Here is a 22329-nt window from a genome sequence, read left to right on the forward strand (position 1 = left end):
CCTAGTATTTTTCCATATGTTGCTGTATACTGGGCTAAAATGTGTTTTAACAACTGAAACATTGTTTTTAAATTTGGACATTCACCCTATTTTGTTTGTAGAAATAGCAAAAAGAGAATATTGTTTCTAATGTGCAGCTGTTATATTCTGTATAAATGATGAGCCAGGGTTGGCTCACACAGGTAAAGTCTGCACAGTGTAAAGCCTCATTTCTCACAAGAGCATGGCCCCTCTGTGTGGGGTTTGCATTCTAGTTTTGTTTGGGGTTTTCATGGTAGCTGATGGCAGTGTGGGGTTTGTATTCTGGCTCTTGTTTGGGGTTTTCAGGATAGCTGATGGCAGTGTGGGGTTTGTATTCTGGCTCATTTGGGGTTTTCAGGGTAGCTGAGGGCAGTGTGGGTCCCAGTCCCCAGCCCTGACTGCCAGGGCTCTGGGAGGTTGGCTCTGGGCTTTGCTCACCTGTGGGTGAGGCAGCCAAGGCAGAGCTCACCTGTGTCTGGTTCTGCCCTCCCTGCTGGGTGTTCCTGTTGGGGCTGGCTGGGCACTGGGCAGTGATTCTAATCCCTGAAATTTGCTCTTTCTATGAGCAATTTCTCAGCTGCTCATCCCCTTGCTGCAGGGCTGCCCTCCCTTGTACTTCTGTTTATCTCATGGTACAGAGGTGATGGCATCAGAACAAAACCTGGATGTCTTAAGCTGAGAAGGCAGACACAGCCTTGTCACTCTGCTTTGTTTTAGTAGGAGCCTTTTGGTAATCTTTTGCTGACCACTCTGATTTTTGAATGTTTTCTGAGAATTCACAATCATTCACACTTTAGTAGCTTTATCTCTCTTACTTTACTTTTACCAGAGCTTTTAGGACAATATTATCTATTAATTGCAAACGAGCTCATCATACTTTAATAATTTGCTGTCCTTTGTTTGAGATTTGGGTTCTGCATCTTCATCAGAGAATGTTCTGACACAAATTTCCCTTCTCCTTTTTCAGTGAGCAGAGTTTCAACAGGGCAGTACCAGGAAAACTACCTTAATGTCAATGTTCCCTATTTATAGGCCATGTGCAGTCTTCTGAAAGGCATGGAGGGCTACTTAAACTTCATGTTTGATGATAGGTTTGTTTCTCTGAGCTGTGCTTTGTGCTTGCCTTTAATCCCCACTGTGCTGCTGCAAATTGAGTTGAAAACCATTGGGGTTTATTGATGTGCTGGTTCCACTGTGTGTTTCTGAGAGAGAGATGCTTAATATGCTTCATACAGTTGTTCATGTTTCTCCTTAGTCCTTTTAATTTTTATCTTGTGAGTTGTCTTTCAGGCAGTTTTGTTCTTTTATTGGTGCTTTTGCAGGGATATCATTGTTGAAATGATACAGTGACTGACTTAATCCAAAGTGTCTTGTCACTTGAATGTAAAGGTTTTTGAAAAATTTATTGTGTGTTCTTGGGCATGTGGAGTTTCTGTGATTAATAAAGTCTCTCAAACTGTACTGATTTTGAAGATTTTAATGCCTGTAGGCAGTTTCTTATTGCCTTTTGTTTTTTTCTAATCAGAGTAATCTCTGTTCCCAAAATGAGTTCCCTTCTGGCTTTTCTAAATTCATTCTCTGAGAGAAAAGCAGTGCTTGTACATACTGAATGGCATTGTGGTTTATTTTAAATGAGGTGGGGTCTAAGTAGTTTGTATTTAAAAGTCTGGGGCTTTTGTGGACTTGCTGCAGTGAAATATGAAGTCTTGTAAAATGGAAGCGATCTCCCTTCATTACTTTTGTGAGATGGAAACATATGTGGTGTAATTTTGGGTTTACCAACTGTGCACATTAATGCTGAATGAAGACAAGAAATAAGATTCACTGTCTTCCCCTAAGCTGTTTTATGGCAAGAGTCCCAAAGATACCAATAATTCTCTGATCCAGAGAGCACTGTTCTGAATTCCTGAGATGAATGACTGTCAAGGAAGGCTCCCCCAGCACAAAAATCTGTCATGTTCTACTGTATTAAATATGTTTTGAGGTTTGCTGCTGGCAAATCCATGGCAACTTTCTGTGCCTTGTCCTGGTGTTGACAAGGACAAACAAGTGAGCTGGCTTGGCTTGGGTAAGCAGTGGCATATGGTGTTGAGATCACTTCCCTGAGCAGGTCAGTTTGTGGACAGAAAGCAGCTGGGATTAGATGTGAAACAGAAAAGTGCTAATTTAATGCAGTAGTGAAAATATTGATTTGAATTTGTAAGGCTTTTTATCTCTGAAGGACACTGCTGTAGGGAGGTGCCAGATGTCTGTGGGCTGTGTCTGGCTGATGCCATTAACATCTGAGGCCCCTGGTGCCTGCACAGGGGCTGGGTGCTGCTCCTGCCCTGGGCTGGCAGCGCTTTGGTCTCTGCCTGCAGCCAGGTGTGGGGCACAGGTGCTGCAGGGAGGGCAGGGAGCAGCTCAGGAGAGCCCTCACCAGTGAGCTGACCTAGTTTGTTGCAGCCCAAAAGCTCCTGCCTTGGTGTTGTGACACCGGGGGAGCAATACTTGTGAAGATGTGGTGGGCAGAGCTAAGGTGTGGTTTTAAGTCTCTTTATTTCTTTGTTTTCCCTGTGTATTTTGGGATTCCTATTTCAACAGCTGGATGTTCTAGTACACATCATAATGACAGTTGACTTGAATGTCAAAAACATTTTGAGTAATTTGGGATGAGTCTGAGGAGACTGAGTCTCCCCATTCTGAATTTGAGGAGAACCGTAAGGCAAGGAGGCATCCAGGATGATAAAGAAGACTAGTGCATGCTTACCCTGTGTGCAGGGAGCACTCACAGGGCTTCAGCTGTAGGGAGCTCATGTCAGCAGCAGATTGCTGGGTAACAGAACAGGAGCAACTCTTGAACTATCTTGAACTCTGCTTTATGGGGCATATTTGTGTATCATGTCCAGCTGCTGTAGAAGAAAAGGTCACTGAAGCCTGAGGATTTGTAGCCCATGTTCCTGAGAAAATTCATTTTGCTATGTGTTCTTCTGCTGTGCTGAGTCTTCTTGGCTGCTATGTTGGTGTTCAGTTCATGTGTGAAATCTGCCAAGCATCTTTTTTTTCAGTCATGTTGCAATTGCTGCTGCACAGCTTCCCACTCCAGTATTTGTGCGAATCATACAGGACAAAAGGAAAGAAAAAAACAGAACCAAGCAAACCTCAGTCTAAAAGTAAAGGTCCCCACCCCTGGAAAAGGATGGCAGAGGCTCTCAGGGCAGTGTATATCAGTGTAGAGCAGTGGATCTTTATTTTGGGACAATACGAGGAAATGGGAAGAGCTGCCAGCTGTTTCTGAACACAGCTGATAAAACCTGTTTTGAAAATCTGTTCCAGGACAATTCAGTTGGATTAGTTCATTTAGCTGTTGCTGAGTTCTGTAGACAGAAGCAGGACAGTGCTTTAAAATCTTACTGCAGTGCTCATGAATCTTGTTGCATAAGCAGCAGTGCCTGGATCTCTACTGTATTTGTAAAAATCGTGCTCAGGCCACAATTCCCCCCTGTTCAGTCTTTGTGTATTTAAGCCTTGTTTGGTGGCCCTCAAGACACTGATTTGGTACAGCTGAAGTCTTCTCACAACATGATGAGATGTGGCAGCTCCCAGCAATAGGAGGGACTTCTCCAGAGCGTGGTGGTTCATGGTGGTTGTTTCCCTTCTCTTTTGGGAGTCCCAGCGAGGCCGTGGTGGGCCAGGACCAGCATAACTGTGTCAGGGAAAGCACTGCTGGGCTCCTTTTGCATCTTGTCACTCAACAACCTGGAGAAGGAGCAAGATGTGACTTGAGCAACGTGTTTGTAGAGCAGCAAATGTGTCTGCTTGTCTGGGTATCTTGTAGGAACCTCCCCCACTCCCCCAGACCCAGGGCAGGGCCAAGCAATGGGGTAATTAGTGACATGCTGGGAAAGAAAAGCTTTAGCGTGCATGTGTGTTTCTTTTGAATAAATTAGTATATTAAATTGATGAAAATATAAATCTGTTTATGAAAATATAATCTGTTTGCTGGTGAACATTGTAGAGTTTCAGTGTAGAAGGAAAATGATAAAATACAGCAAGTAATTTTTCACTTTGGGAGGAGAAGTGGAAAATGATTGTCATCTCTAGAGCTTGAAAAGGCTCAGATTTGCAGTCAGCATTGCTGTGTTATTGCTGTCAGGGTGAAAATCCTGGAATCTGTTTAAGCAGTGCCATATGCCCTTCTGAATTGTCCAGTGAAAAACAATGGGGGGCGGGGGGGAACCCCTAAAATGATAAAGCTCTTTTCAGAGCCGCATCTGGACTTAAGAAATGCAAGCACACATTGTATTATTTAATGTATCTGCTTAAATTAGATCTCAAACACAAGAGTACACGGCCTGCCATGTTGTGTTTGGTGCAAAAAGGATTTTCTTAACATATTCCTTTTCCTCATGTAAGTCAGATTGTGACCTTGTAAAAAAAATCTGCTAGCCATGCAGCTACTGCAGCTGGAAATAAGAAACCTGTGCTCTTGCAATACTGGTGTTTAAAGCTGGTAAGCTACCAGGCATGGTGGTTGTGTGTAGTTGTTCTGTTTACCTTTGAACATGATCACACAAATACTGAAATCTGTTTTTTTGCTCTGACTCTGATATGGAATAAGGCCCTAGGTGAGTACCTGTGAGCTATGGCTCCATGGGCAAGGGCTGCTTTTGGCACTTGCCGCAAAATAAGGAAAACCTTTAAAGAGAGTTCACAGCTTGTGAGCCAGAAAATAGGCAGACAAGGAGGCTTTGCCCCACTCCTGGAAAGGGGTAGGAGGGTTGGCTATTTCTGTCCAACTCTGTGAAAAACAGCTGAGGAGAGCAGCCTATTTATAGTAGCTCTCAGTTGTCCATAGGAACATTTGCATCTCCAGTGGAAAACTTTAGGGATCTGAAAACTCAGGTGGCATTAGGCTGAAGAAGAAGCTTTTGGTTGCATTTCATGTAAGAAAATGACACCAGGATTGATTAGAAAAACTAAGATGCACTTACAAGTTGAAGCTGCAATTATATTATTGTTCTGGACGGAAAGCAGGGATTGTGGTGAGAAAACTCATACTGGGGTGTATGTGTAGGCTTCCATTTTGTTTGTGTGTGGCAGAAGAGCAGTGTTAAGTCTTGTTAAGTTTTTTTTCCTTATGTCCTAATGTCTGTGATTTTCTTCAAAACACGCACATTAAAAATCTAAATACTCTAGAGCTCACACTTGTTCCCCCTTCATCAGATCTGACTTCCATGGGGTTAGCTGAGCTACATCTGCAGCCTCCTAGTTTCCCTGAGTTCCTATTTTCAGATGCGTCAGAAAACTTACATTTCCTACACTTTAAACAGACAAACAGCATTTTAATTTCAAATTTCCCCTGGGTATTTTTCCAGTTGGAGGAGAATGGTTCCTCGTGTTGGCTGCCCTGCTCCCATCCCCAGCCTGTTTCGGATGGAGAGTGGCTGTAGCTGAGTTCTCCAGGTGGAGAAGGGCAGGAAGGGACCTGATGCTTCAGGCTCTGTGCTGACTGAGTCTGCAAGGCTAAAAGAAAAGGGAAATACACCTCTTTTCTTTATTAAATCACAAGAAGTAATTGGGGGAGGAAATGGAACTGTTACTTCTGTATTGTCACTATGAAACTGAAGATGTAGTTTGAGGAACTACATGAGGAAATATAAACATAGCACTTAACAGAATTTTAAAAGCAGCATTTTTTTGATATTAACTCAAGTAATGCAGAAATTTACCCAACAAAGATGAGTGCACCAAAATGGACACACATGCTCCTCATGCACCCAACTCCCCAGCTGTGTGAATTTAATCATTTTCTCATGACAGGTTAAAATTTCTCTGTAAGAATTTGAAATATGATGTTGTGTTTCACTAGTCTGTTGCAGCATTTCTCATGGTCTTCCAAGGTAATTGTTTGGGTTTTTTTTTCTGTAGGAAGAGAGATGCCCATGTTTATTTGATGGGATCGATAGAACTGTTCTAGTGGATTTTAATTTCTGGTGTCAAAATATGCTGTGCTGGAGGCCACAGCAGAAGTGTGGCTCTGCAGTGTGAAGTGCAGGTGTTCGAGGCTGCTGTAGCAAGCATTTTTCAGCACTTTTGATTAGAAAAACTGCCATGAAAGGAATATTTATTCATTATTTATTCATTACTTGTTTGCTACACCTAAATACTCTTTGTGAATATTTTTTGGAGTTTGTCCTAGAACGTGACATGTAGGCTGCTGGCAATAGGATTGTGCTGTAAGACTGCTTGAAAAGTCTCTATATTACTATGATTTCTTTGACAGAAGGAAAAACAGCAGCAGCAGTCACAAAATCGAGTGGGTTAAATAGGTGTATGTGTCTGGGCACATGTCAGCCCATAACTCAGACTGGTGCTGAGTGTTTGCAAACTCTTGGAAACTCAGAGGGGATCTGTAGTCTCTGTTTGCTCCCATTTGGCTGCTCAATCCCATGAGCTTGGAAATTCCTGCCCTGTTCTCTACTAGAGCAGATATATTGTGTTGAATCACCCATTTTCAGAGTTTGGGCAGGTAACATTTCAGGTGTGTGAGGGGGGAAGGGTTTCCCTCTGCTGCCCTGCCACAGCTGCACTCTGAAAGTTGTACCTATGTCACCTTGGAATGCACACAATTGTTAGGTTGAAATACTGTGGAGAATTTGCACTCCAAGGAGCCTTCTTTATCTTCTCAGGGGTTTGTTAAAGCAGAGCATTTCGTTGTTGCTATTCCAGGTTAAATTTAAGTGTGTGCCCTCCTCCATTCCCCACTGTTTTTGTCTCTGTTATCCACCTCCCTCATAGCTCCCTTCACTCTTTTTCTCTGTATTGTGCTCAGGGAATTTAGCAGCACTGTTGGAAGAAAAGCTTGAACTCAGAGCCTGTTCTGGAGTCCAAGGAGGGCTCTGGCTGCCCATGAGCACATCTGTGCTTGAGGGACCCCTTCTCCCCTTGCTCCTCAACAGGCAGGAGACACAGCAAGAGTGGAGGAAATGGAAGGGCAAGTGCTTAGAGAAACAGAGTTGTGGTGAAAAAAGTAGTTAAGGGATTGAGACTGAAAAGACACTGAAGATTGTCACTTTATAGGTTCAGTGTGCATAGATCTTACTTAAAAAAAAAATCGTCTTCAGGTTCTGTAGGGCAAGAGGTTTGATTTAAAGTAAAAATTACTGGGGTTTTTGTTTGTTACTGAAGCTACACATTCTAATAAACTAAAAGCCAGTAAAAGTTTAGTGGCTCCGTTTATACTTTATATAAATACTAAATCTAAAGCTAGAAACTTGTGTTCACAGGCTTAGAAAGCCTTTCAAAAGGCCTTTATGGTTATCTTTTTGAATAGTACTTGATAGTTTAACCAGTGTGAGGCTAAGAAGCCTTTTTTTGTTTGGGTGATTACTCGCCATTCAAATACAGCGCATTAGTGATGGTGGCCTTGTGCATTATGGATGAAGGCCCTTGCTGTTAATACAGATCTTACCTTTGAGCCAGTCAAAGCCTTTTATTTAGCAATGCAATAGCAGAAAATGAGAAAGGTGGGTTGTGTGTCACACAGGCACATGTGAACTTCATCAATACCCAAATGTGCATTTGCAGTCCAAGGCAGAGCTCTAAAACTGATCCTGGGGGGTGCTGCCTGGGGATGAGGGTGGTGTTTTCTGGAACCACACCTAGGGGTTTGCAGGGATCAGACGTGGGACTTGCAGGGTCATACCCAGGGTCACAGGATGTCAGAGCTCTGTGCTCAGGTTGCTTCATTTCTCCACAGGCAGTGTATCTTCAGTGTTGCACAATGTACTCTTCAGCCCATATGTGCCTTAGCTTTTTTTTCCAGATTATTTCCTCACCTTTCTCTCCCCACCTTAGTTGTTTTCAAGAATTCCTGCCTCTTTTGGGTTGTTCTTCTGTACAGTACACCTATTCTAGCTTCCCTTTTTTTCAGGGAGAGAGCATCTAGAAGAGCTGGGATGTTTGACCTGGACAAAAGGAGGCTCAGAGGGACCTTCTCTCTCTCTCCAACCTAAAGGAGGTTGTAACCAGGTGCTGATCAGCCTCTTCTTCCAGTCCCATCAAGCGACAGGACAAGAGGAAATTGCCTGAAGTTGTGCCAGGGGACTGGATATTAGGGAAAATGTGTGGATGTGGCATTTGGGGCCAGGTTTTAGTGGTGGTGCTGGGTTAACAACTGGATTCAATGATCTCAGGAGCCTTTTCTAACCTTAATGATTCTATGAATCTGTGAAGTCCACATTCATCACCAGACTTTCAGAAGCCTGAGTGTTCTGCTCTGTGCTAGGCAGCCTTGTTACTGCCCTGGTAGGAGCAAAAGGGATGGGGGGAAAGGTGGAAGTGGATAAATAACTTTTTGTGCTCTCTAACATGCGCGTTTGCTTTTCTTTACCCGTCAGCATAAGGTTACTCACAGTGGGCTTGCTGTTCTTATTTCTGCTGTGTGCCTGCATTTCTGTTGGACTGTTTTAAATAGTATGTTTGCATGGGGCTGAAAGAACCTTCTGTATTATAAAAGATGAAAACTTCAGCTCTCTGTTAAGTCAGAAAATTGAGACTAACATGGCTACTTGTGCTGCTGCTTCTCAGGCTGTTTGGAGCTACAAGGGAAAACAGCAATGGAAACTGGTTTTATTGCCTGTCTTTCTGATTTTAGGTAAATATTCTTGGTTCTTTTTCATGGATAAATGTTTCTTCTTGGTAAACAGTGTTGCTACCTTTTGTATCTCAAGCTGAAAGTAGGACTGCAGGAGGGAGAGAAATTGATAAAGAAGTGATTTAGTGTTTCATTTGATGTTCTTTCTACGTGAATTGCACTTTGTGTGTTTGGTTTTCTGCTATACTGAATTCTGTCAAATTCGTGTCAGTTTTGTAGCCCTAATGTGTATCTGGCTCCCTGCTTGGGCATCTGAGCACAACAGCTGATTTGGTAAACTTGACATTTTTCCAGAGGGGATTAGTTGCAGTGTAGGAATTGTTACGATCATTCCACTGAAAGCACTTCTGAGTCTCTCTTGCTTATCTCATATTTGGGGGTTTAGATATTGGGCATTCAGGATCTTGGTGTGGGGGAAGGAGTATGGAAGTCATACAATTAACTTTTTGCTCTTTAAATAGGTCCTAATTAATGTACACTGGAAATAAAACCATACTCACAGTGTTTAAGATGCCACTGGGTTTGCTCTTAAACACATTTCTTAGTCAAGCTATTGAGTTCATTTTAGAATGTGGTCTTCAGGTGCTATGGTGTGATTTAAAATAAAGGCTCCTGGAGGTTTTTTTGATATTAACCTTAGTATCAGAATTTGTATTTTATTTATTTTGAATTGTGTTGACTTAAAAAAATAATCTGACTTTGGAGCTGCAAGAATTCTTGAAGGAGTGATTCTACAGCAGTATTTAGGTGTAATCCTGTGTGATCAGAGCCTCTCTGTCTCACAGGGCAGCAGCTGCTGTTTGACTTCCATCAGGTCTCACTTTTGCCTGATGCCAGCCCATGTATTTAGTTGTACTCCATGTTTCAAACAATTTTACCCTGCTGGGACCCTAGGAAGAGTTGCATTGAGCTCTTTCCTTTTATGGTTTCTGTAGCTTACTACTTTTTTTCCTCACTATAAGTTTTTCAAAATTATTGTTTCAAAGTAGTTTTTATGTAGCTTCTTTAGTTACAAAAGTAAGTTTATGAATATTGGGAAACAAAATGTGTTCTCTTTCCCCTTCTGTTGTCAAGCTACCTCTGTAATAATATGTCCATATTTTTTATAGTTTCAGTGTTGGCAAAGCTTCCAGTTGGATGATGAAATGTTTCAGATCTATTTTATTAACTGTTCTGGCTGTGCTAAATGCACATCAAAATCATCTGTTACATTTCTCGTTTACATTGTTGTATTCCTGTCCTAGTGAAACATGAGCTTTGAAAGGCACAGCAGTGGAAAAATCCCATTCGAAACCTCTCTTAATCATAGATTTAAGTATGACTGTGTGCATACTGGCAGACTTCTGTTTTGGGCAAGTGCATGTTACTGTGAACTAATAGAGAACTTCACATAAAATACTGCTGAGATGTAAAAAGCAATGTGAAAAATGTGTAGCAGTATTCTGACCTTGTAATGATTTACAGCTGGAAGAGCAGAGCTGAGTATGGAAAAAAAGAACAAATTTCAGCTTCATGCAAGGGGCTTTTTAAAATTTATTTTTATTTATTTTTGCCTTTTCTCTCTGAGCTGTAGCAGTTCAATACTGTTTGTAGTTTTGCCCCTTACAAACGGACCAGAAATCCCACGTGGAGACAGAGATGGCATTGACACTGCAGGGGAGGACTTTCAACAGGGAAATATTTGGATACAGAGAGACAGTCAGCTCTTCAAAGAGCTTTAGAGAACTGCTCTGTGTGGTACAGGGAGTACAAAAATGAAGGACCAAATTGAGCCCTGTGTGCAAAGGGAGCTGGAGAGGATGAGTGTGTGAAGCAGGAGAGCTGGGAAGTGGATAAATGAGCACAGCAAGGGAGCATGAAGGCCAAGTACTTGAAATGAGAAGGGAGGGAGAAAGGAAAGAACATCATAAATACACGAGGCATTAATAATGGCCAGGGAATGGTAGGAAATAATTGTAGGAAATAATAATCTGGGAGATGAGGAAATTATTGAGAAGCAACTAAGAGCATGAAAAATACCTCTGTTGTTTCAACAGCCTGGAATACAAAGGGAGGATGTGTTACTTGGGATCCTCATCCCAAAGCTCTGAAAGTGCAGCAATGTTCCATCTTCTGAGGAGCTTTAACAAGGGCTGAGGAGGACCAGTGTGGCTGGGTGGGATCTTCAGGGTGACTGTGCTGAGCTATGGGAAGGCAGCTCCAGCTGGGATTCATCTCTCCTTGTTCTTGTGTTGTCATTCTTCCCTGTTGTCCCCCTCATCCCTCCTATCCCCATTCCCCCAACTCTGAAATACTTGTTATTTTCATGTATATGCACCTGGTGGAGATTTTTAGGAGACTGCAGAGACTGGTGCCTAGTTCATGTAATTCCTTTTTCTATTTAGTTACATTAAATAGATGACTCATGTCATCTACGTGTTTGAGTAGGTGATTTGATTGATTGCCATTATTTTCATCCAATATGTGTTATTTTCAGTGTGTTAAAAGCAAATACTGCTTATCATATGTCTTTTCTTCTCACTTGTATAAGCCAAGCATCTTCACTGTACAATAAGTACAACTTTTACCAGCTATGACATGAACTCTTGATATTCTAATCTCTGAGTTCATTTCTAGTCCACAAAATAGTCTTAAATTGTACCCATAGCTGCTGTACTGCTTTTTAAATTGCAAACATGTATTGTGGCAGTCCTTCAGGTGTTATTTTTAATATTTTATTTTATTCTTAGTGTTCAATGTTATTCTTAATATTCGGTTTTATTTTTAATATTTTAAAGAGTAGGTGCTTTTCTGTAAGGTTTTCCTAATTCTTAAATTTGTCTGGCAGTGTTATGGTATTTATTCAACTAGCTTGAATAAAGGAAATGAGACTTGTTTTCTGCAAACAAGGTATTTGGCCTCAGGAGTCATAGGTACTTGATTTTAAAAGCTGCTGTATGCATCTGTTAGCTTCTGCCCTTAATAGTCTCAGTACAAAAATGGGATCTGTTCAGGGTTTTTGTGGTTAAAACTGCCTTAGATGAAAAAAACTATGACCTTTATTTTGCTTTTAAATCTCCCAACCAAAATTTAGGATCAGAGTTAACTTGTAGTTTTTGCTTTTGGGGAATAGTTTCCCCTGTCTGCTGAAACACCCCTTAGACATGCAAAAATGTCTAAGCTGACTTGAGCTGTAAGTACTTGAGTACTTCAGCCAGCTCTGTGTGTGTGGCATTGGGGAGCAGTAGCTGTGTTGTTTATGGGTTGCTCTAGAGAGAAAAGTTGCAGAAAGCTGGGAGTTGTTGCTGTAACCTTTTCTGGCTTGGACACTTGGCCAATAGAATGTACCTGTAATTTGCCATTTGTGCTGTCTGTAGTGCTGTTTGTTTGCAGAGCCCAGCCACTGTTGGATGACATTCTTGGGTTTGAGATTTACACCCCAAGTACAAATGTGCTACAAACCTCTGGCAGGTATTGCCAAGGCTCTGTGTTACTGCCAGGGTCTTAGGCAGGGGTTTGCAATGTCTCACAACCATGTGAGTCCAAGCAAGGAGTTAAGAATTGAATCTGGCAGATAAAGGCTGAAATGGCAGCTGAGCTCCACAATTAAAGTGTCCAAAGTCAAAATTACAGTTTAATAGTCTCACCAAAAACAACTGAAAGCAAAATCTGAAACAGCTTAGTGAAAAGTTTCAAGTCACTGGACTTGGCAGGTATTGGCCTTGTCAACAGCACTAGCAAGGCTGTGGAAAATGCTTGGGTTCTGGTTTTGGCAGATAAAGAGTAACCACATGAAAATATTTGAAGTGCAATGTATTGTAGTGTAAGAAGGAAGAGCCTGTGTTTATTATTGGCTATGTGTTTGTAAAATCTGTGTGTGTTTTGCTTTGGTTTGCTGTCTTCATTAGTTTTTCTGGTCTGTACAACTATTTATTGTGGAACACATTCACCTCTGACATTGGAACTGGGTATCAGGATGGAACTGAGGAACTGACACAGAAGAATTAGTAAAGTTTTGCTTTGAAATACGTTGTCTCATCTTTTCTTTATTTTTTTTTTTCTCTCTCAAGATAGAAGACTAAGGGGCTAAAAAGATGAACACTTTTCCTCCTCTTTTTCACCACTAAAGCTTCTGATTAAAATTCCAGAAAACAGAATAGAATATTTGTTATTACAAGTGTAGTCTGGTAAGATTCATAAATTAGCTGATGCACTCACATTAAGGCAGGGTCATTACAACTCTGGCCTTACATTTAGATATGTTTCAACTTTCATCTACATGTCAGAAGACTTAGCAGTGGTGTTCCTGTTAGTTTCTTCTCTGTGTGAGTTTACTGCATTTCTTTGTGTTTCATATTTTTTGGGTAGTCTCACTTTCATTCAAAGAAATATGTTTTGTGGGGTTTTTTTTTTTCTTTTTTTAAAATTTTTTGATAAGCCAGACTGTTTAAGGTTGACAAGGTGGCAATGTAAGGGCAGGGATTAGTGAGGAGAATGAAGAAGAATCCAGTCCTTCAATCTTGACTACTTTGTTTTCCCAGTGGTTTGTACCACCCTCATCATAACTGTGCTATCTTTTGCTGATGTCCTTCAATGTCAGTTTTTAAGTTAAAATTATAAGGGACAGCCAGACTTACTGTGGCACTTCTTCTGTGATTCATGCTGAGAGACTGATAGAAAAAGTGGCTTCAAGAAGAATGCAAAACACAGAGTTGTTCTACATCTGGGTCTGTTCCTGAAGTCTTAGCCAAAGAGCTCTTCTGGGCTATGTAAATCAGGAACAAAAAATCTCAATGAAGTTGTTTACTGTTGAGAGACATCCTTTCATGAAACCATAGTCTTTGTGCATAATTACTTAGAAATAAAGATAAAAGTCATAATTCTCTATGTCCCTAAAGTCTCCAGAAGGTGCATGGAGTATGTTTTGTATCTTTCAGTGCATTTGATCCCAGTAACCCCTGTCAGGGAGGATGGGTTGAACCCTAAGAGCCGGAAGAGAATAATGCCGGATTTGCTGACGGAGCCTCCAGCCATCGACCCCGTCTATGAAGCCCGGGTGTACTGCAACGTCCCCACCGCCGCTGAGCGCAGCATGGAGGGTGAGCTGTGGGAGGGCACACCTCAGGGCAGCTGCTTGCTGCTTTCTGCTGTTATTGGAAATGATAACTCCGTGCATTCAGTGCACTGCTGCTTGGAGAAGGTGGAGCAAATGCCAGCTGGTCACTGAATTACCTTAAATCATTCAAAACATGCTGCTGTTCTTCCCTTCCCTTTGTATCCTCTTTGTTGCCTTGATTTTTGGAAATTGTTCTGTGTCCAGCCAATAGTCAGGTATAGGCCTAAAACTGAAATGGTTGGGAGGGCTATAGATATTTAATATTTGAATTGTAATTCTTGTTAATGTCAGCTGCATTTCAAACAGTTGACTTGCAATCCAGGAAGAAAAACCCCACAGAAGTAATTAATTTTGGAATTACAAGCCATTAGACATGGTCAGCTAGGAGGCATATTTACATTCCTTACTCCACAGGAGCTGCAGCAAGTTTGAATGAAGTCTTTCATTAGCATATTCTACTAATGGTTATCAAATAAATCACAAACTAGTATATCAGAAAGATCCAGATTAGACATGCTGCAAAATCCATCATTATTATGGGGATCTGAAGAGAGGCATTATGAAAGTGGAATAACCTTATTGTGTTAACAGAGTTCATTGCTTGAGTTGTGTTTTGTGTGATGGGTGGACTTCAGATGTACTGTGGAGATATGCCAAGAACCTCAGTCTTGTATAACTTGTCTTGCAATCTGAAGTGAAATCTTTCTTGGGTTGGTAAATTGTAATTTCCTAGGGGTGTTTTCTTTGATTGCAATACCAAAGCTATCAAGCTAATGATACCTACTTTTTTTTTTTTTATTAAAGAAAGTGGATACAGTTAAATTTTTTCTTTCTTGTTTTCCCTTTCTTCACTTTAGGTCATGCCCCTCATTATTTTAAGCTGGTGTCAGTTCAAGTGCTGATTCGACACGGTGATAGGTACCCTCTGTATGCCATTCCCAAGACAAAGAGACCTGACATCGACTGCATGTTGGTGCCCAGCAGGTAAAATCCTTGAAGTTTGTCTTTACTAAGCTCTTTTTTCGCTTGAGAATCCTTTTTACCTCTTCAGGAAACAATTTGTGCAGTCTGAATACCATTGTGTATTGCCATGGTTTAAAAAGCCAATCCCTGGATCAGTGGTGCACAGTATTTTCTTTGAAACAAGAGTTATTACATGTTACCAGTTCAGACCAGAGTAAGTTCTTCATATTTCTTTAAAAAGTAAAAGCTATTTATTTGGATATTTAAGTTGCCATTTCTCTTAGATAATTTTCTACACTTTGAAAATGTAAGTGCATTGTTTGAGATTATCTCATCCATTTCAGCTCAGCATGCTTCCCTTCATCTGAGTACAGAAAGGTCTTAAGCAGTTCAGCACTACAAATACTATTTGTATTTTATATTATTTTTTCTTTTACTTTTCAGAAATATAGGCTATCAGAATTTTCCCTTAATGATTTGTGTCAAAATTCAGGAAAAAAATGGGAATAATGCATTTAACTATTAAAATACAAGTTAACAGAAAGTGGTACCATTTGCTACTTGACAACGACCCCTTTCCTGTTTAGATCTGTTTAGACCTCTCTCTGTTTAGATCTGTCACAAGTTAGTTATTTGTGTCTAACTGCCACCGAAACATCATTTTCCTTTCTGTTTCAGTATAATGCTTTTGTCTAACATCATGTCTTTGTAGGTTGCTGAAAACTTTTCACACCTGAATCACTTTGAGCTGCAGATATAATCTGAATTGCTTCTTTGTGGCAGAACCTTCCTTTTTTGTTTAGATTCTACTCACTGATACAGATGAATGATAGTGTACAGCAGTAGAAAAAACCAGTGATGGTGTAATTTCTCAGCCTCTGCCATGGCTTGTTTGATTAGATGCAAGTACTATTTAGTATGATGATGATGATTTTTCAACACAGGACTTACCAGTGAATGTACTGAATGCTTAAAAGAATACTAAGATATGTTAGCAAACCCTCTGGGCAAATCTACTCCTTCATGCTGCTGTCCCCTCAGCAGTGTCAGCTGTGAAGATTTCAGTGGCTGAGGGCTGTCTGTTGTGTTCCTGCAAACATTACTCAGGAAAAGAGGCACAGTAGGTGCACAAAGCAGTGTAGATGGACCATAAATACCTTTTTACAGGATGGCATGGAATCTCCTGTCTTTAATTCCACACCAGAAAAGCAAGAACATAATTTCTTGACTCACAAATGGCTTTACTCTGTTGTGCTGGAGGTGTTAATGCCACACTGAAAGTACATTTCACCTTAGTGCCTGGGAGGATCATGGAGCAGATCTTCATGGAAGAAATTTTTAGGCAAGGGCAAGACAAAGAGATGATCCAGGACAGCCAGCACAGCTTTACTCAGGATAAATATGCCTGATGAGTCTGGTGGCCTTGTGTGATGGGGTGACCGAGACAGTGGTCAAGGGAAGACTGACCAGTGTCATCTACCTGGAGTTCTGCAAGGCTTTCAGGCTGGTTCCTCATGGCATCCTTAACTCCCAGCTGGAGAGATGTGGATTGGAAGGGTGGACTGCTCAGTGGGTGAGGAATTGGCTGAATGGCTGCAGAGGTGATCAGCAGCTCTGTGTCCATGGAGGCCCGTGGTGAGTGGTGTCCCTCAGGGCTCTGGGACCAGCGCTCTCCAATCCCTTCATTCCTGACATGGACAGTGGAACTGAGTGCACACTCAGCAAGTTTGCACTGACAAGAAATTTGTGTCCAGCTTGAGAAATGGATCCATGAGAAACTCAAGAGGGTCAAGAAGTTCAAGAGGTTCGTGTGGCTCAGGACAATCCCAGACATGGGCACAGACTGGGAGGAATCACTGAGAACAGCCCTGCAGAGGACTTGGGGGTTCTGGTGGATGAAAAACTGGGCACAAGTCAGCAGTGTGCACTGGCAGCCCAAGAGGCCAGACACTGGCTGCTCCTTTCCTGTGTTCACACTTCAGCTTCCAGCAAAACGCCTGTTTTGTCAAGAGGTGTCATCCAGGGGTCTGGTCCAGGGGTCTCTCCTGCAGGAGAAATTGGATTTCCTTGAGAGGTACCTAACCCCAGAAGCACTTTGTGCCCACTGCAAACTGAGTAGCTTCCTGAAATTAGATGGGCATTCCTGAGACTGCAGAGAGGAGACCAAACTTTGGTTATCTCTGCCACAGAGTGAAGTGAGAGTTCTTTTAATAAAGAATTAATTTTTCCAAGAAGATGGAAAATTAATTGTTTGCTAATAGCTATGATAACATTTTTAATGACCTGCCTGTAAGGGGTGAGATTATTTTCAGCATGAAATACTAAGTAGAGAAATATGATCCAGATTTCTATTTGAGTTCCTAAAGGCTCTGATCTGATCTTTCTTAATATCTGTCATGTTAGAACATATGTGAGAAAGCTTTATTGAAAAGATGTTAACTGCAAGTGACAGTGTTAGATGAGTAGCTGTGTTTTGCAATATTAGTGTGCCACATGGGACCTCAGTTTTGTATTTGTCAGAAAAGCTTTTATAGCTGTTTCCAATTCAGTTTCAGGCAAGGGGTACAACGTGAAGGCCCTGGAGTCAGAAAAACTATCCATAAAAGGCAAGGAAGGAGTGTGGCTTTGACACAGAATGACCAAGTGGAGCACTTGAGAGGGCGCAGTCAGGCTCTGGGGAGGCCAGAGGGGGAACGCTCGTGGCTCTCACTGATTTGTGAAGCATTAGAGCATCACTATGTAAATGACACATCCCTTACCACTCACAGCCACTGAAAGACCTTGTCTCCTCAAGTACAAAATTTATGTAAAAGAGCATCTCCTCTTCCTAATTTAGGGCAGAAGAAAGATTAAAGGAGTTGGCTCTGCACCATTCTGTCCAGATGTATTAAAGCTGACCTTACTGAATTAAACTAGAATTAAGCCATTGTTTTGAGTGGAACATTCATTACTTCAGCATCAGGAAGTTATTTGCTGTGTTTGGCTGTCAGGCTTATATTCCTTTGTGATGTAAATTTAGAGCTTGATTGTAAATGTATTTATATGGGGAGTGTGACAGGGTCTGTAATCACTGCCTTTGAGCTGAGGGTTTCTTGCTGCTGTACACTTGAGCTAGGATGTCTGATGGAAAGTCTGGCTTGTTGAAGCTTTCAGGACTTACAACATCAGATAAGCAAGCTGCTCACATGCAGGCTGCTCTTATTTGACTTGGCATTCAGCTGATGGAATTCATTAATTAAGTAGATTATGCCACAGCCCCGTGGACTTCTAATGGATATGCAAAGTAGCCTTGAGGTCACGCTTGGGTTTTGTGAATTATGGATTGTGACATATAAGTGTGGAATGAATATAAGCAAATGGATTAAATGCTTTGGAGATTTCTTCCATCTAAAACTTCAATTAATATTATTGTTATCATTTTTATTGTTCTGGATGCAAACTTCCAGAGGGAACCAAATAATGAATACTTTTTTCCTCAAGAAAATTACTTGAATGATGTTATAAAATCTATTCATTGTAGTATTTGCTTATGGGGGAAAGAAATTAATCCCACACTTTTTTTTTTTTCCTTATGTAGCTCACATTTATAGTGTCAAAAGTAAAAAATATGCAGTGTTTCTTCACTGAGTTTGTATGTGAGAGAGAAGAAATGCTTTTTGGAAGATGCTAAAATGATTTCAGAAGACTGCTATGATTTATAGTTAGCTGGGTTAATTAGCATGTACTTGAAGACATTTTGAGAGGTGTTGATGGTAATCATAAGAAGCTTAGTAACAAATACGGAAATTTTAGGTTCAATATGCACATGTTTTGAAACTGCCACAAAAACAAGCTGGGAGGTGGGAGATGAGCCAAGTATGGTACTGTGAGCTGGAGGGGGTGTGGATCTGACTTGGGGTGAGGTCAAAGTAGGAGCCTGACCAGAGTCAGGTGCAGAAACGTCCCCTGAGGCCTCTGCTGACTTTAAGGAGTCAGACAGAGGTGGAGGAGGTGGAATTACAGAGCCATGGAATGGTTTGGGCAGGAAGGGACCTCACAGATCCTCTCATTCCAAGCCCCTGCCAGGGGAGTGGTGTGGGGTTTGTTATAAAAATGTATCAGCTATGAGACCTTTATGGATAAATAATCCCCAACTGTACTACTACTGCCTTAGGATCTCTTCTGCAGACTACACTGATCTATTGTTGGGTTTAGTGGCTTTTCCCATGCATTTTTTTTCTAAAAAGCACGCAGTGTAGTAGTCCTTTGAGCTCACACTTTTTTTTTTTTTCTGTGTATTTGAACTTCACAGAAAACACATGGTATTTTCGCTTGAAGTTCTAAAATGATTTTTTGCATTTTAAGTAAAGAGAAAGGGACTTGCTCTTGGGATAGTTTGCAGGCAGAATCTTGTATTGTGTGATTACAGAAAAGTAATGTTTGTGTGTCTGAAGCCTGGTGGGTCACGTTTACTCACTAAATGATGCACTGAGGGCTCTGCAACTGCTTGTGAGAAGCCTGGTCCTCTCAGCTTTTGCCATGCATTTTTGTATTAACTCCTCAAGGAAAAGGGAAATTTTATTGAAGGATGCCAGCTCTGTTCCTGGCAGAAATACGTAATACATTTCAAATAGTTGTGCAATATTTTTTTCCATATGCACTGCTTACAGTGTAGCAATAAAAGGTGATATTAAAGCATTTTAAGACCTTTGCAAATATGATATTTAAATGCTGATTAAGGATTTAAATGTTGGTCCATTTTAATGCTAGTGCATGAAAACCAGAATATTCAATCTGGGCTCTATTATCCCAGAGCTTAGGTTGTAAATAACAAAAAGATCAGCTGAATTAATTATTTGAGGGAAAAGAAGCATCCTCAGTTTTGCTACAGATAAAATGTATTCTGTTGTACACAAATAAAATCATTAAAAGGCAAATTAGCAGGTTTTAAATAAGGGAAGCAAATGTTAAAATTGAGAAGTGTGGCTGTTGTTAGTTGGTTTAAATGAAAAGCTGTTCCATTTTCTGACAAAATTTGAAATAGTTTTTATACGCTGACCTTTTGCAAATATAGTAGCTTGCCATTGTAAGGCCAGGAAAATTACAGAAGGATATGTCTTTAGTTCATTTTTATTTTCTGATTACTCTTATGGAAATAAAATTTTAAGCATAATTCAGTCTTTACAACTGTACAACTGAGCAATTTCCTTTGCTTCCTGCTCCAGCAGCCCCCGGCAGCCTCAGCCGTGTTGCCTGGATACTCCATCTCCTGCAGCATCTGTAAATTGGCCAATTCAACAGGAGGATTCATATTCTAAATAAAAGCCAAGTCTTGGGGTGGGAGGGGGAATGCTTTGTCAGCTGGAAGCCTGAGTGCTGCTGCAGATCTTGCTGCTGAGAAAAATAGGTGTTTGTTTGCCCAGTTGTACAGGGATATCTATTTAACAAGAAGTAACCTTTGAATTTCTATTCAGAAAGATGTCCAACAGTCTATTTCATAATGCACTTCTGCAGGCTTGTGCTTATCTTGTGCTCACTTTAAATACAGTGTAAGTAAATTGCATCTCCATGTCTAATATTATTAATATACTGTATTAATACACTGGAATATAAAATAATCATTTATGGTCCCTTTTGTAATTTTATCTTGAAAGTTAATTTATTTTGCCTGCCATTTTTTTTTCTGAAAAATCCTTTTGCAAATTACAGATAAATACTTTTCTTTCTTCTTCCCTTTCTTTCTTCCTACAAGTGATTGCTGGCAGTTTTATCAGCACAGATTTGATTCAATTAGAATTCTTTCAGGCTTTTGTAAGCAAAGCAGCAAAAGAAGCAGAATGGGTAATGCAGTTATTTAAGTTTTCTTTCACATGTGTTTGCAGAAATTATTAATTAAATGAACAGAGTTTAAGGAAAATTTTGATTGTCATTTTATTCATGTATAGAGTTTTATAACATTCAAAATTTAGAAAATTGGTGGTTCAGGCTGCTACCTATGTAATAAGCTTAAAAAGCCATTTGCTAATGGGGGTAATTTAATTTTCTCAACTTAATTCTTCCATTTATAGATTTCACTGCTGGGCTGTGAAAATAGTGCAATGTATAAAATGTTCTGTTGGAAATTTTCATCTGGAGCTGGAGTAAGCTTCTAATTCAGGATTGTACCACAGGAAGCCTCCACTGCTTGAGAAACATAAACCAGGCTTTGTTCCTTTCTGTGCTTTGCAAATACTAATCTTCAGTTGCCCTGTTAAAATTACAATATACAGAAGAAGCTGTGGATTTAGAATATCATTAATTGGCTGGTTTTCCTTTAATCTGAAGTAAAATGAAAAAATTTGTGTGATTTTTAATCTCATTGTGCTTTTTGTCTCATTTTACATTTTTTTCTTATTGGCAGTTGTGACATAATTGTAACATTTTCCTGCCAGGATTATTTTTTTCCTGAAGAGCAATTAGATACTGGAAAATTCAAGTTTTATAAAGTGATATGAGCTACCTTTCTATTGACAGACACTGATTCTTATGAGCCCTCCTGTATATGCAGCCTGTGAGCAGAGCTCTGCAAGAGGTCCTCTCTTATGTGAGAGTTTCTAAGTGAGCATGCATGTCTTTGTCCCAGCAAACTTCCATTCCAGACTCTCATTCCTGCTTTAGTGGTGTTATTGCTCCCTCTGGTGTGTCCTGCAAGCCAGGTTTCTTTTTAAGACTGAGATTTTTATATCAAAAATAGTTTATCCTTCTAACAAATGTAAATATGAGTAGTAAACACATAAGTTATTTTGTATATATATTTTTTAAGCAACATGAAAATAACTGTATTCAAGCTGAACATCCTATTCAGATAAGAACCATCTGGAGCAGAGTTGGGTTGCCAAGCAGTTTCTAATGTACTTCTGCACAAAATTAGAGAGGTGACTGTGTAACCTTTGATAACTGCTGACATTTAGCAAGGATGTCTCCACTTTAGTGTAATGCGTTTCTGGTGTAGGAATATGATCATGGATTTATTTTTTAAAGGTTCAGATTACCTTTGGGTTGCATTATGGGCTTTTTGGTACCTGTAGCTTTCTGTGCAGCAGTACCACAGTGAGCTGAATCCGTGGTGTATTTGAAATTTCCAGTGCTGTGTGGGAGATTTAAGCATTCTTTCACTGACTTGAACTCTGTTTCAGTGAGTTAGCTTGAGTATTTTAGTGAATATCTCTTCCAGCTGCATTCATTACTTCATGGCAGGGTATCTTACTTGTGTAGTGTCCAGGAGTGTTGGCCTCTTTCTTCCTGGACAAAAGTGCAGCACCCCAAACAATGATTCCAGTTTTAATGGGACCACTGGGTACTGCTTTCCAGTCCCACATAACTGAGATGACACATACTATTTGATTTGAGGCTGAAGGAAATAGAAATAAAAGCTGAAATTGTGGTCAGCACTGCACATTACAATATCTGAGAATTCCTTCAAGATCATCTGCTTAAAGTGCTGTATTTGAACCCTTTTAGATTATAACTGGCTTTGGCTGTGCTGTTAAAGAGCATTGGTACTTCAGAAAAGAGAGGTTTGGAGGTTTTTTAAAGGATTATTTAATATATTTTTACATTTTAATTCATAACAGTGTTAGTAACTGAATTCAAA

At 40.4% G+C, this 22329-nt stretch overlaps 1 protein-coding gene across 5 annotated transcripts in view; it reads left to right on the plus strand.

The window, feature by feature from the left end:
- PXYLP1 (2-phosphoxylose phosphatase 1) overlaps positions 1-22329 on the plus strand; it is a 48132-nt gene that overhangs the window by 21763 nt on the left and 4040 nt on the right. For 2 of the 5 annotated variants that reach the window (XM_030280101.4, XM_072933288.1), the window contains exons 3-6: positions 7937-8034; positions 8593-8659; positions 13576-13737; positions 14612-14738. In XM_030280101.4, coding sequence (XP_030135961.4) covers positions 7937-8034; positions 8593-8659; positions 13576-13737; positions 14612-14738 — 454 coding nt within the window. Of the gene's footprint in view, positions 1-7936; positions 8035-8592; positions 8660-13575; positions 13738-14611; positions 14739-22329 lie in introns of those variants that run through there. The other 3 variants (XM_030280103.4, XM_072933290.1, XM_072933291.1) reach the window with 2 other exon arrangements.

Source organism: Taeniopygia guttata, chromosome 9 (assembly GCF_048771995.1).
Source record: "Taeniopygia guttata chromosome 9, bTaeGut7.mat, whole genome shotgun sequence".
Taxonomy (NCBI): Eukaryota; Metazoa; Chordata; class Aves; order Passeriformes; family Estrildidae; genus Taeniopygia; species Taeniopygia guttata.